The following is a 15167-nucleotide window of genomic DNA, read 5'->3' as shown; positions in this document are numbered from 1 at the left end:
TTCTCCTCCAGGCAGCCTTTCGACTCTTTGTGGTCACAACTCAAGACTTCAGTTTCCCCATAAAATACTCCTTAAACACCTCCCTTCTCCCCTTCTGGATTTCTCACAGCACCCACTGTCTTGGAATTCTAGAGGCCACACCCTAACTTATCTTTTGCCTGTGCTTCCTTCACGCAACTATCCCACATAGGTCTAAGAGAACATGCTCCATATTTTAGTTGTCTGAGTTTCCCTTGAGTCAATGCCTTGCACAAAGCATGTATTCAAATGACACTTGACTTACGAGCAAGTCAATCAGTCTCTAAGAACACACTTGCCTTGTTTCATCATTAATAACTTAACTTGTCATGACACACAGACTTCAGACTTGTGAAATAGAGAATTTGGCACCACTTCATATTTCAAAATGTCCATTACTTTAGATTATATGAAAATCCCATTTGGTCATAAGGTTTTGCTTTAGTTTTTAAGTAAATCTTTTTTTCTTTTCTTTTTTCAGTCTTTTGAGACCGGGTCTTGCTAGGTGGTGCTTGTTGACCAGGTATTATTATTCTATGTAGCCCAGGCTGGCCTCTGAAGCAATCCTCCTGCTTCAGCTTCTGGGTACCAGCTATTACAGGTATGCACCTATCGACCTTCCTCTGAGTCTTGAGCCCAAAGTTCACGAACACAACTAAAATTGTCATGATGTCTACTGGGCTACATAGCGGGAACCTAATTCATGGTTTTCTATTTTCATAGTTCACTACTTATAGTACCAATAATTCAAAGCACCTCATAGAAATGTGCTAAGTACTCTTTGCTTTCTGGGATAACAGCTGTCGTCCGCCCTTCTGTCACCAGGTCACTCCCTCGGTTAATTACAGTGACTCAGTTTTACCGTCTTCACTCCCTCCCCATACTCCAGAAAAACAAACAAAAACGAGGTTTATTGAGGAATCATAAAAATGAGTGCCGTTGTTTAAAAAAAAAAAAAAAGGAGTCTAAATACATCAGTGGGACATCCTCTTAACCAAATCTGCCGACCTCGCCAAGATTTTCTCTCGCAAACAAAATCACCGAGAAGACAATGGAGAAACACTCCAGAAGGAAAGGTAGCGAGAAGACGTACTTTGACAAACTGACCCGGTCACTCCGAGGATCTGGCCCCGGAGAAGGCAGGGATGACAACCGCTACTCTTGTTGACTCCCGCTAGGCTTTCCCCGGACTTTCCTGCGCTCGTCCCACAGCGGGTCCTGGGTGACCGCGTCCCTCCTCTGCGCCCAGACTCCCGCGCTCCGGGGAGCTGCACGCAGGTGACCTCTGCGCGCTCGGCCCGGCTCGCACGGCCCTCCTCAGGCCTGGCCCCCACCCGGGCCCGGGCTTCGGTCCCCAGCGCGGTCCGGGCCGGCCTGACCGGGGGAGGGGCGCGGCGGCCGAGAACTGCGTCGGGGCGCCAGGCAGGCCTTACCGCAGAGGAGTGGGAGGCCGGGATCCGGCGGCGCCAGGGCGCACGCGGAGCGGGGAGGTGGCTGCAGCCCGAATAGCGGGGACAGCCGAGGGGACCCCGGCGGGCGCCCAGGACGCGGCGGGCTGCACGGGCGCCGCCATGGTGAGGACGCAGCGGCGGGACCACCAATCCCGGGGTCCGCCTCGGCAGCCGCGCCGGGGGTCGGGTATGGGCAGCCAATGGGCTCACCGGAACCGGGCGGAGCACCAGGCAGGCCAATGCGGGGCTTCGCCGCAGGGGTGGGCGGGTCCGGACCCGGGAGACCCAATGGAAGCCGAAGACAGAGTCCGCCCCACATCCCCGGGTTGCGGGAGTTGGGGCTGGGGAGAGCCGCGTGGAGTTGCTAATTGTGGGGCAGCCCCGCTGCGGTCAGGTCCCCTCTGGCTCCCAAAGGAAGCCTCCTGTCCCCACCCCATCGCTCTGTTGTCAACCGGGTCGCTGGAGGACCCTGCCCCCGTGGGCCTGTTTCTGAGGTGCCAGCGCTCGTAATCTGACCCCTAGAACGGCTCCTACGGCCCTGTCCAATCCTGTGAATGTAAGAGGTCACCTAAATCCAGACAGCGCTCCTATAAATTTGGCAGATGGGTCACAAGGCCACCCCACATACCCAGAAGTTCAGGAGGTTGCTCCCCCATCTCACAGCAGAGCGCATAATCCACCCAAGGCAGAATTTAATTCAGAATTTCCCGAAGAAGAGGTGGGGACTTAACCTGCCATTCTTGGATGCCAACCCAAACATTGCACCCTGCTCTACATACATAAGGCAGGCCTTCTGCTTTGGCTGTGGTCATCCCTGAGCCCAGAGTTGACTGCACAGGCTAGATAGTGCCTAGCGAAGAACCAAATTTAAGTTTTGCAAGCTCAAGGCCCAGAACAAAAAAACCCACCAGCCAGTTTTGTGAGATTGGGGAAAGTCTTATCATTTGTTTGAGCTGGAGTTTTCTTATGCCTATTACACGAACCAAAGTGTTTTTAAATGGTTGATTTGGCCAAGCTCGACAGTTGATGGGGAAGCTGAAGCGGGATTAAACACTCAAGGCCAGCCTGGACAACTGGTGGGTCCCAGTGTTTTTGTTCTTTTACTGTGTTCTGGTGCCTGTGGAGGCCGGGAGAGGGCTTAAGATCCCCTGGAACTGGAGGTACAGGCAGATGCAAGCCATCAAGTGGGTAGTGGGAACTGAATCTGGGTCCCCTGTAAGGGCAAGTGCTCTTAATAGCTGAGCCATCTATCTCTCCATCCCAAGGTGGACCCACCTTTGGAGAAGGGGAGAGAAGAGAGGGCTGTGGGTGGATATAGCTCGCCAGCAGTTTTTGCTTGATATATTCAAAGACTTAACTCAATCTTCAATTCCCATTGAGCTGAGATTATACCAAGACCTGACCAGCAGGTCCTTCAGCATCATGGGGAAGGAACTATGGGTTCCTCTCTCTTAAAGATGTATGCTTCTGGGTCCCACTTACCATTCCAGAAAAGCCTAGCCCTACCTGGCTTCCCCAGCCATACCTCCCCGAGAATCCCTGAGTGAAGAAGAGAAGCCAACCTCCTTTCCTTGGCTGAGAGGAGTTAGCTCCAGGAAACATCATTTGAACTCTGTTCTTTCCTTCTCTAAAACCAGTATGAAGCAGTAGCCACTTCCCAAGCGCCGGGGATACAAAGAAACAGTGTCTTTCTGTAGGCAGGTGGTCTGTTGCAGGAGCACAAAGCTAAGGCAGCTGGAGCAGCTAAGCTGTGCAGAAACCCTGCGACTATTCAACCTAGCAGTTGCCCCCTACCTCAGGCTCCCCTGTTCACCTGTTCACTCAGGGAAGCACTCAAACACCACAGAGAGCAGCTCTGCACCCCACATGGAAAATATGTCTCTAGCTTCTCAAGCACCTAAAACATACTCCCTCCTGGTTCCACACAAATGCAAGTGAGTCAGTCCAGGACAGTGAGGACATCAAATGGGGTTCAAATAAAAAACTTTTCTCTGTATTGCTTTGGAGCCTGTCCTGGAACTCGTTCTGTAGACCAGGCTGGCCTCAAACTCACAGAGATACAGAGATTCGTCTGCCTCTGCCTGGCAAGTGCTGGGATTAAAGGTGTACGCCACCAACGCCCGGCCAAATAAAAACATTTGAGAAGGGTGTATGTAGTCTAACCCTTTCTGTTACCTCCTCCAGGAAAAGCAGAAAGAGGCACCAATAGCTCCAGGCCCTGGATGCTCATGCTCATGGACCACAGAACTTTGCCTAATACAGAAAGATGGCACCCACCTGTGTGAACACACCCTGCTCCACAGCCTACCCTGGGCCACTTGGGCTCCATGGGGCAGACCATAGTCCATTCTCTGTTCAATACATTTTATTGCTAAGAACAAGGTAATGCACCAGTTTTCAAAATAATTTGGTTTATAGAGTTCATACGTAACAAAAAAGGGGAAGTATTATAAATCTGACTCCTGTATACAGAGCAAGGTATGAAGCCCTCCAATACTGGGCCCAGGCAAACAAATTCAAGAAGAGCAAAAAACCTGTTTAACCCCTTCAATGTTGCCCTCTAGTCCCACCCCCCACCCTCAATCAGCCCCCCACCCCAACCAAGGGCATAGCTATACCTGCCCCTGGCCTCCAGTGGCCCCATTTCATCCTAACCCCATAGCCCCTGCATAACTGTGATTTCCTCTGGACAAAAATCACCCACCAGGCTCTGCCTGTGTTTCCATCATTAAAATTCTCCCTTCAAGGTAGTCCCCACCCACACCCTCTAATACTGTGCCACAGGGGCTCTGTGCCAAAGATGGTGGCCACATAGTGTGTAACCTCTGAGTTCTACTTCAAGGGCAGACAAAGAGGTGGCAGCCAGCTCCTTAGCATCTCAATAGTGCAGCTTTGCCTGCACTCTTGACACCAGTCCAGGTAGGGACAGATGGTACCCCACCTCTAGCCATCCCCCAGGCCCTGACTCAGCTCAGCTGAAGGCAGAATTTCACATTTTGTTTGCCCTGCAGAGGCAAATTAGAAAGTGAAGGCTAGGGGCTGTCAGAAGCTGGTCCAAACCAAGCACACAAGCATACACATTCGCACACTCTCACACATGCACACACACACACGCTCGCACGCTCGCTCGCTCGCTCGCACGCACGCACGCACGCACATAAATACAAAAGGGAATCAGGTCAAGCACCAGCACCTCTGCCTTGCTGATGCAGGTGGGCGATAGGAAGCTACACCCTGGGCCGGGAACAGAGCCATCAGCCCAGCAGGCACAGCTGACCCCTGTTTGGACTGGGGGCCGATGCAGTCACAGCATTCCAGTGTCAGCCCCTCAGCTGGAGACCAGCAGCGGTTGCCAAGTGTCTTTTCACGGCAGAATTCAATGAGGGTGGAGTGAGGTGATGGGGTCGTACATTTCATTCCTTTTCTTTGTACAGCTTTCCTTTTTGAGACTTCTGAGTTCCAAGTATCTGCTGTGCTGTGGAACCCTCGAGTGCTCTCGCCTTCATGGCTGGGAACCTCTGAGACCATGGAAGCATCTACTCCATGATGGCTCGGTACAGTGCTGGCTCAATGTAATCCTCCCGGTACCTCGAGTTGATGACCCGTTGCCTTTTCTTTTCTTGCTTTACTTCCTTCTCTGTGAAAATCTCATTGAAGCGCATGTCTGAAGCTACTGACTACAAAAGAAAAGGCAAGTAAATGGTCACTTTGTGGCCATTCAGGCCAGTAACCACCCAAGGGACATGCCCCTACCTTGTTCTCCTCCCCTTTGAGACAGGAGCTAGGGGCACAGAAAGTATACACTCACCAGTCTAGACTTGACTCTCTTGGGAAGCTCTTCATCCAGCGTGTATACATCATCTCTCTTAACCACAAGCTGTGAGCCATCCTCAAACTCCACCTGCCAACCAAACAAAGGCCTTTATCTAGGATACCAGAGTTTTGCTGGACCTGTGTGCACAGTAGCAATTTCCCATAGCTAGAGGAAGACAACACAGTAGTAAGGACTGCCAAGTCTGGAAGCACAACAGCAAAGAAGACACAAGGCAGAGCTCCAGATATGTGAAGATTCTTAGGACCTGCAAGTTCTCAAGAGCAAAGACAAGCCTCCCGCCGAAGAGGAAACACTGAATTAATAAAGTACCCTTCCACTCTCAAACTCCCATTCAAGGACCTTTGGCTACCTGGTACATCTGGATGGGGTGGGAGGCCACGAACTTAGCCCCATAAACTTGACCGTCTGTCCATCTCACTTGAACCACTTCTCCTTCAGCAGGAGGCCCCAGCTGGAGACAGTCCTGACTCTGAAGAAAGAGCAGAGGGGAGTGAGAGCGGCTCTGCCTGATCACAGTGCCAAGTGACACTGACTCAGGGAGAAGGATGGGGACAGGCTCCTGCTCAGGGGTCCCAGGAAAGGCAGCTTGCTCTGGGTTAAAAGCTGCCGTAAGTCACAGGGTTGGCCTCATTTTATCTGCCCAACCCCTGATGCTTCTAGGTGAGCCAAACAAACAAACAGACAATGCAAAAACACCAAGCAGGTGTGATAAACAGTAAATATAGTAAGCACAGGAGAGGTGTGTCCTCTCAACTGTGCTTCCTTCTTAAGCTTCCCCACGGTCTGCTATGGAAGACTGTATCTGAGTACATTCTAAGAAATTTCATCTTGAAATAGAGACATGGTAAGAAAGGAAAGGGTCACCCAGTGGAGCGTGGAGAGGCACACCCCGGAGACCCAGGGTAGAGTACAAGTCCAGCTTTGGCTATGCAGTGTGGCCTGGTATAAAGCAAAAACCAATGCCGGGGGATGTGGCTCTGATGCCCAGCACCACAAAACAAAACACACATCGGCCTTTTTGTTGTGTTACACAGGCCATGTGTGCAAACCAAAGCAGAGACTCCAAGCTTTCCCAGTTTCTACTGCACTCTTTACCACTGTGCATACAAAAATTTAAGTGGGTAAAAAAGCCAGGTTTCACAGAGCAGTGATGAAGCAGGAGCATTTTACTGATTTTGCTGTATTTTACTACTTAGTGTGTATGTAACTATCTACAAGATACTTAAGGCTGCACAGTAAACCTGTGTCTAAGCTAGGAGTGTAGTTCAGTGGTAGGTTTCTGAGACCCTGGGTACAATCGCCAGCACCAGTGTATGGAAAGGAAATGACCTGTGACCTGTGCAATTATGTGATTACATGAGCTTTTTTTTCTTTTTAAAAGAATACCAGCTTTGAGCTAGGCATGGAAGCATACATCTTTAATCCCAGCACCCAAAAAGCAGGAGACAGAAGGCAGATCTCTGTAGGTTCAAAGCCAACCTCATCTATATAGCAAGGTCCAGGCCAGCCAGGGCTATAGAGAACACTGGCTGTATTTAGGGGGTAAATATGACTGACAAGCTGTGTTTACTGAGGCTTGTGTGTCTGACAAAGTTCTTCCTAAAAACAAATGAGCACCTCACTACAAGGAAAATAAGAACTGTATCTATTGCCAGTAGCAAAATTCAAGCTTTCAAGCAAAAAATAGCATTTCAGAAAAGTGGCCTCAAAGCTGGGAACATGAAGCTTCTCAGAAATAATTAAACTATTGATTTATGGTGTGTGTATGGGTACCATGGTACACATGTGGAGGGCAGAAGACAACTTGCAGGAGTTGGTTATCTCCCTCTAACATGTGGGACTTGGAGTTTGAACTCAGAGCTTCAGGCTTAGCAACAAATACCTTTACCCACTAAACTGTCTCAGTCCTTCCCAGAATTTACAGTTTTCCAAGGAGATGGGTGACAATATGAATTTGATTTTCATAAATATAATAAAATTTAGTATCATTTGGAAGATCTCCATAGCCCAATATGCCAGTGTTTTCTAAATGATCAGCATACAGTGTAATAAATCAGGCACAATACCCACTCTGAGTGTGAGCCAGGTGGATGGACTTCATGTACAACAAGCTCACTGGCCTTTCGGATTTCACATTGTATCTAGTTTTTCTCCATTCCAACTATGTATCTATGACAAGTTAAATTTTCTTCCTGTACTTTGTTCATTTAACTTTTTTGTCTTTTAGATAGCTCACCATGTACTCGGGCTAGATTTGAACCCTAGAGCCTAAGTCTCTTCAGTGCTGCATTCACAGGCAAATACTATACCCTATGTGAATCACAACAATGTGTAACTACAGAGTATACTGAAGAAATGACCTGAAAAAAAAAAAAGATTTGTAAAACTGGAGAAATATATGGCATATTTAAATATTTCAAGATTATTAACTAATCTTAGTTTTTAATTTCTGATAGAATAACTATTGATAGGTAAAATTCACAAGTACACAAGCTCTTGGAGAGCTTAAAAATCTCTTCTAAAAGAGCACTCTGACAAGCTGGAGAGAATGAGCACTGCTTCTCAGAGCGTGCGTGAGAAGGAAGACACTGACATGCCGCCTTTAGCACAGCACCTGGTATGTGTGAGAGCTTAATAGGCCTTGGCTGTGCTACTGCTATGAACATCCTCATCTTCACAGTAACACTGCCTTGGAGTTCACGGTGGTGGTTTACATAAGAGTGGCCCCTTGGGCTCACATTTAATACATGGTCTTGGTTGGTGAACTGCTTGGGGAGGATTAGGAGATGCAGCCTTGATGGAGACATGTATCACGGCAAAAGGGCTCTGAGGTGAAGACCCTTAGCCATGTATTTTACGTGTGTGAATGTGTCCCTGTGTTGTGTCCTATCACCGTCATGTGTGCAGACCAAGACATGAGCTCTCAGCTGTTTTCGCTGCTGTGCCTTTGTATCATAGACTCTAAAAACAAAAGCCTTATAAATTACTTTGGTCCTGGTGTTTTGTCATAGCAATAAGCAAGTAGCTAAGACACTAATTAATGTTTTTGGCAACAAAGTTGCTAGTGTGGTATAAATGTGTGGAGAAAGACCCAAATTGTTCAGGAAGAAGTGGTTTTGCTCTTCTGTGCTGGGTGCTTAGGCTCACTTGTGAAGAGGAAAGGGCAAAGGCTGAGGAACCTGAGCTAAGCTCTGAATACTGAGCCAGGAAACACAGGCCCAGGGCCAGGTAGGGCTCTAGTGTCTCTAGAGTGAGAAGGTACAGTTTTTTCAGGGAGTTTCTAGGTAGCTCAGAAACCCTCACCTGAGAAGAGCCCAGAGTAAATTACATACACCTCCTAAGAAGGCATAGCAGAAAAGAGGGCTGGATCATTCTTTTCAAGAATCACAAAGGTTTTATGCAATGAAACTGTATCAGCACTGGTGTGCCTCCAGAGTGTGGGCTCGAATCCTGCACTAGATGCCATCACTGATAATTTAGTCTGAGATGCACACATATCTCAGAGAACTGCTGAAAGCGCCGACTTACGTGAACTTCTAGGGAAGGAAGCAGAGTACCCTAGCACTTAAACTCTTCCTTGAGAAGGAACCCCAAATGAATGCTTCTTTCTGCTTGGGAACCCAGGTGGGTGGAGAAGAGGCCACAGTCAGGCAGCTAGCAACATCCCAGTCCCCAATGCTCCCAGAAGCCTCTTCAAGACATTACCACTATGTCCTCGGGATAAAGGTTGTCGCTGAAGGAGCCATCATCAAAGTTGACTTCATAGAAGGTCTCGGTAGTGAGTCTGACCACCTCACACTGGTAGAAGCGCCCATTCTTGTGCTTGCTGATGACCTTCTGGCCAGCAGTGATGCTCAGCAAGGCCCCCTTAGCACGCTGGAAGAAACAGCCTGGGTTACTCACGGATTGCACTGACAGGTCTAATAAGCTCCCCTTCACGGGCCCTGGGGGGCAATAAGCCAGGAAAAAGTAAGACTGAGATGAACGGAGGCTGGAACAGGTCTTTCCGACATTCCAGCCAGGGCCATGTTTGCTCTGTAAACTTTGCTCACCTGAGCGCAAAGCCAACTGGTTCTTACACAGTATTGTCTTTTTCTTTGGTTGTTTTGTTTTTGTTCTCAAATTGCAGCAATCTCCTGCCTCAGCTTCCCAAGCCCTAATATTATAGACATGCTCACCATGTCTACATACCATGGTATATCTTACCTGAAATTCCAGGAACCAACTTTCATGATTCCCCCAAAACCAACCAAATAATACAGACTAAGGTGTACAGCTCAGGTATGTGTCAAGCATCTGGGTAGAGACTTAATAGGAAGCCGGTGGCCCTAGATCCTGAGCAATACTCCCCCCCAATGACATGGGCACTAGCTCGCCCCTTACAAGAAGGGCACAAGGACTGAGCTTTCCAGAGGTCCTCCACTCCAAACAAAGTGCCCCATTACCAGGGTCCTGTCATTGCTAGTATTCTACTTCACAACCCTTTTCATTGATGTGATGTGTGATACCAAGCTCAAACCCTACCCAGACACCACTGCAAATGGGCCTCTTCACTATTCTTGGAACACAAATCCTACACATGCTCCTACCTCGAGGCCTTTGCCCCGCTACTGCCTCTACCCAAGAGGCTATGCTATGCATTTGCCAGCACCCTGGCTCTCTTCATCCCCAGTGTCTGCTCACTGGTCCCATTCCTCACCAGCCACGCTTCACACCCCTGTCCTGCACTAATTTTGCCCCCTACACCATTTGTGCTCTGACATACTGTGTATTTACCCATGGATCGTTCAACCTGACTAATGTACCTCATGATACTACACAAGGACTGAGTGCATCCTAGCTGAGCCTGGGATGTGGCAGATGCTTACCACACATTTGAAGAGTGAATTATAAAGAAATACTAACAGCATGAATTCCCTCATGATCTCAGCAGTCTGCAGGTATAGGAACTGCAGACTAAAGTTAATCATAAATCTGCCATCTTGTTCCATGACCAAGCTCATGTTTCCCAGCCACCAAATGGGGCTTGGTGCTGTCTCAGGCTTTTATTCTAACACAGCCTCAGCCTGAGTTAAAGATCATTCCACTGTTCTAAGTTCTATGTACACCTTCGTGAGAAAAGCACTATGGGGCCCACATGTAATCTCAGTAACCAGACAAGTAGGAGGCCTGCCACAGGCTTGTTGTTAGAGCTGACGACACAGCAAGGAAGCACGAAGGGGCTACAGCGTGAAACCCAGGTCAACTCTTCCAGGGATGATTTTTCTTGGATCCCAGATGGCAACAAGAAGAGCTTCCTGCTGTGGACTGGCTCTGTCCTGACTCACCATGCCACACTGCTGAGAGCCTGTGTCTTCCCCAGCTGCATTCTGGCTTGGGGTTGGGCGGGGTGGGGGGGGTGGGGGGGACGACGACACGGACGGACTCCCTAGTCTTAGGCACGAAGTAACTCAGGAGCAGCATGGTTAGCTGCTGGAATACTAAATCTTTCCTCTCATCCTGACCCCAGGTTGCCCACTCAACTCAATACTCTACAGACCTCATCTTCCCTTTCCTCTTTTCACCCCTCTACAACAATAAACAGCCTTGCTCCCCCGTGGTCACGGAATGGCAGTTCCACCATATTAACATCCTTTCTATGTCTCAAAGGAGCAATTCATGAACCTGCAGGTCACACCCCTCTCTCCTCCCTCCCTTCACCACAACAGTCAGCCAGCTGTCAACTCTACCTGCTGTGTGTGGGCTCTCGGAAGACATGTATTCAAAGGTCTGCTTCTGTGTCCCTTCAGACCACCCTTGCTCCTCGGGTAACTGACTCCTCTGCCTCAAGTTCTGATTCCTTCAACTTGAGTCCTCTCCTCAAACAACAACTAGTGTTAACACTGGTGGCTCAGCATGTAAAAGCACGGACAGCCCACGCCTGGATTAGAGGTCAATCCTAGGAACTCCTATTGAAAAAGTCAGCCGGGCAGTGATGGCATGCGGCCTTAATCCCAGCACTCAGGAGGCAGAGGCAGGCAGATCTCTGTGAGTTAGAGGTCAGCCTGGTCTACATAGTGAGTTCTAGGACAGCCAGGACTATATACAGAGACCCTGTCTCAAAAAAAAAAAAAAAAAAAAAAAAAAAAAAAAAAAAAGAAAAGAAAAGAAAGAAAAAGAAAAAAAGAAACAAAAGCCAGCCACTGTGGCAAGCACTAGAATCATAGCATTCCTATTTCTAGATGACAGGTGGAGCCAGAAGAACCACCTGGAAGCTCAGCTAGCCTGAGTACACAGTACAACAGGCATGGTGGAAGGAGAAAGCCAACTCCCCAAAGCCGCCCTGACTTCGATATGCACTCCAATGCACGTGCGCATCTGCACACAAGTGACTCCGAATCATGACATTCTGGAAGTTGGCCTCATTCAAAAAGAGGAGTAAGCATAACATAAATGTGGCTGGCGATCCAGGATTTCCACCCTTGGGCACTGTTCACTTTCCATGACTACCTGCCGGGTTCCCAGAACCTATCCCAAACGTTCATCTGTTTTAAAAATAAATTTATTTTTTATATCCCAACTGTAGTTTCCCCTCCCTCCTCTCCTCCCCATTCCTTTCCACATCTCCCCCACCCCACGCCTCTTCCCACAAATGTTCATTCTTACAGGACTTACTCAACTTCTGAAGCCATAAATACACTCCTACTTTCTTCTACTACTTCGTGACCACCCCTGCCCCTTCAGGACTCCTATAGCTCATTCCCACACGTCCTGCACATGTCACCACTGAGAGAACTAACCCTGAATTCCCTCCTATGAGGCAGGAAATGTCCAACTGTCAGGGGCATCAGCTCTCAGTACACAGAGCTGCTGTGACGTCCCTGGCCCTAGGGTGAGGGAAAAGGTGCTCAGATTAACAATATAAGGAACTGCACAGAGATCACCTGGGAGCTTCAAGGAAACAGATCAACCAGAGCAAAAGCCGCAGTTTGTTTAGTGCCACTGGACTGTGAAGGCCAAGGCAGGAAGTAGGAACAGACTGGGACCATCTCTTAATTGTTAATCCATTAACACTTCCCATCAAGGATGTGTGAAGACACAGTAAGTTGGCAATGTACAGAGAAAATGATCCTGAAACCTGTCAAGGACTCTACCGCCATGCCCTCTCACCTCCAAACTGGGAATCTTATGCCGAAGGCAGGTGATGAAGACAACAAAAGGCCAGTCATCGGGCTGCATCATCACCCCGGCAGCCTGGGCACAGCTCACATGAAAGGCAGTGGGGCAGCGGCCGTGAGAACACTGCACACAGCAGCCAGCGCTCCTTTTCCTCCGCTTCTTACAGAAGACACACTTCTGCAGAGAGGGAACAAACACGTGAGTCCATGGACTGGCAGTCTGCCTCTTCTTGTTTTCCCTCCCAAATGCACAAGAACAAGTTGACCAGGAGTTAACCCCCTCCCAAAACATGAGGACACCTAGGGCCTGCTCTAGACTGAATATAAAGTTCCCATTAGGCAATTTAGCCATAGGGTGAGAATCAAACTGACTAAAACAAAGGGGTGAATGAAGGACACCATGAGCCAAGTAAAAATGCACTCAACTCCTCCCAGACCCCCCAGTGGGGAACTATGTAAACTCCATAGCCCCTCATCCCTGCTTACCAGTTTGAATCGGGGCAGAGGGATTTTGCTCACATCCACTGGACTTCTCTCGGCGATGTTGACAAACCTTGCTTCTAGAATTGCCACAGCACACGAAACATGGACCCATCTGCCAAAAAAGGAAGGACTCAGTCTCCTCTTTGCACAGGCCTGGGAGCCTGCTGACCGTACTTCCTCCATCACCCAGTAAGGTCACTCGGTCAACCCAGGTTCCAGAATTCAGTAGGGAAAGTGTCATTACCACCACACTGCATGCACACTGCCCAAGGCTAATGTAAGATCAACCCTCTTACCACCACCTCCTTAACCTGTGACAAATAAGCAGAACCACAGTTGACTCAGTGTGGTGGGTTCAGGGGAGCAAAAACCAGAGAGCACTCACTCCTCAGGACTTTTCCCTCCCAGACACTTTTGGGAAACAGGCACGTCCCAAGTGGAGAGACCTAAGATCGTAGAATCTCTTAATATCAGACTGTGCTGGGGTTCCACTGGTAGTTGTGTGTTGAATACACAAGGCCCTGGGTTAAGGCCCAATGAGCTCCACCCATATGAAACCTGCAACAACCATGGAAATGAAATAGTGTGCACTACTGGCGGGTCATTGTCAGGTATGGGAACAGGTCTGTTTTTGTGGCCTTAGAGGGCAAAACAGGGATTAGAGGGCAGAGGTGAGCGGCTCAAGCACAGCCATTTCCACCCTAAATAAGGAAATATTACCAGGGAGCCCAGCCTGCCTGGGAGAATTGTAAAGACCACTGGTAACAGCAGCATGCCTTTAAAGAATTGAGGCACAGCCAAGCAGTCACCCATCACAAGAGCATGACTGGACCACCATGGGGTTTCACTCAGAGGAAGGCTATTCACCACCAGCTGCTGTCAACCCATGTGTGCAACTCCCTAGACAGAAGCCCTTCAGGAACAAACCCTCAGAGATGATATATCTGAGACAAAGCACAAAGGTACAACTCAGTGACAATCAGTTGTACCATGGCTGAGAAGCCAAGAAAATGCTGTAGTTTTAACAGTGGGTGGCCTCTGTGGAAACCTGTGCACATGATATACATGCAGGCAAAACATCCATACACATAAAATAATTAAAAAAAAAAAAAAAGGAAAGAAAGGTGGGCATACTGACACACACCTTTCATCCCAGCACTCAGGAGGCAGAGGCAGGTGGAACTTTTGAGTTCGAGGCCAGCTGATCTACAGAGTGAGTTCTAGGACAGCCAAGGATACAGTGAGACCCTGTCTTAAAAAAGAAAGGCAGGCTGGCAGGCTGGCAGGCTCGCTAGCCAGCAAACTGTAACAAGGCCAGTGTGTCTTCACTTCCAGGCCACGAAATATCTGTGTCATTTTCACAGGAACTATCATCTCCTGCACTTGTCAGCTCCTCTCAAAGAAGGATGCTACTAACATCTTTGCCTCTGAGGGGAACATGAAGTTGGATGGGCAGTCTAGGGCTGCTTGTTGAAATGAGGCTTGGAGCTGCTATTCCAGCCTCATACCATGCGCTGCCCAAGTCCTCACGCGCACTCGGGAGCAGCTACTGCCCTCACAGCACTGTGCATGCTGCTTCAGAACTGGGCATCACCAACCTCTGAGAACTCACCTGTGGTGATACATTATTTATGACTTATTAAAACTTGCCTGAGGATTCAGAAAGCAAAGACAGCCTCCAGCTATAGAGACTGGGCAGTGGTGATGCACACCTTTAATCGAAGGACTCAGGAGAAAGGCACATGGATCTCTGAGTCCAAGACCACCCAGGATTAGAGAGGTATAAAAGGTAGTGGCATTCACTCTGAGAGTTAGTGTCTAGCCACGTTGAGGAGAGCATAGCAGTCTGGGTGAATCTGAGTAACAGTGAAGTTGGGAGCAGGCTGAGGATGCCCCTTTGGTCTGAGCATAGGTAGCGGTAAGAGCTAGTGGCCGGCTGCTTTGCTTCTCTGATCTTCAGCTTAAAGCTTGAACCCCAACATCAGTCTCTGGGTCTTTAATTTGTAGTGCTACACTAACCTGTCATCGTTTGCTCTCTGCAGGGCCCCTCCACGCAATGAGCATAAACAGCAGTCCTGCCCAGAAAGAAGAAGGAAAAAGGTTACCAGCAATTCATTCCCATAAAGTCTGCCCTCCTGAGACTTCCTGCAGACAACTCCAAACAACACCAGAAAGCAGGGCAATGGCAGGTGGGCCTTCAGATACATGCCCCACCGTCAGGAC

At 48.9% G+C, this 15167-nt stretch overlaps 2 protein-coding genes across 9 annotated transcripts in view; both read right to left on the bottom strand.

Annotated features, from left to right (window-relative positions):
• Positions 1 to 1633, bottom strand: part of St3gal3 (ST3 beta-galactoside alpha-2,3-sialyltransferase 3) — a 215611-nt gene extending 213978 nt beyond the window's left edge. The window contains exon 1 of one of the 7 annotated variants that reach the window (XM_027399026.2): positions 1452 to 1633. The gene's annotated coding sequence lies outside the window, so the exon portion shown is untranslated. Of the gene's footprint in view, positions 1 to 1111; positions 1417 to 1451 lie in introns of those variants that run through there. The other 6 variants (XM_027399028.2, XM_027399025.2, XM_027399027.2 and 3 more) reach the window with 6 other exon arrangements.
• A 3180-nt stretch (positions 1634 to 4813) lies between these two features.
• The window catches only part of Kdm4a (lysine demethylase 4A), a 48865-nt gene continuing 38511 nt past the window's right edge, over positions 4814 to 15167 (bottom strand). For both annotated transcript variants that reach the window (XM_027399024.2, XM_027399023.2), the window contains exons 16-22: positions 14964 to 15019; positions 12948 to 13056; positions 12454 to 12639; positions 9010 to 9180; positions 5654 to 5773; positions 5278 to 5370; positions 4814 to 5146 (exon numbers count right to left, since the gene is read on the bottom strand). In XM_027399024.2, coding sequence (XP_027254825.1) covers positions 5006 to 5146; positions 5278 to 5370; positions 5654 to 5773; positions 9010 to 9180; positions 12454 to 12639; positions 12948 to 13056; positions 14964 to 15019 — 876 coding nt within the window. In that variant the 3' untranslated portion in view covers positions 4814 to 5005. The remainder of the gene's footprint in view (positions 5147 to 5277; positions 5371 to 5653; positions 5774 to 9009; positions 9181 to 12453; positions 12640 to 12947; positions 13057 to 14963; positions 15020 to 15167) is intronic.

Source organism: Cricetulus griseus, chromosome 2 (genome assembly GCF_003668045.3).
Source record: "Cricetulus griseus strain 17A/GY chromosome 2, alternate assembly CriGri-PICRH-1.0, whole genome shotgun sequence".
In the NCBI taxonomy this organism is placed as follows: Eukaryota; Metazoa; Chordata; class Mammalia; order Rodentia; family Cricetidae; genus Cricetulus; species Cricetulus griseus.
The sequence above is the reverse complement of the archived record's forward strand: the minus strand, read 5'-3'. Positions and strand labels throughout refer to the sequence as shown.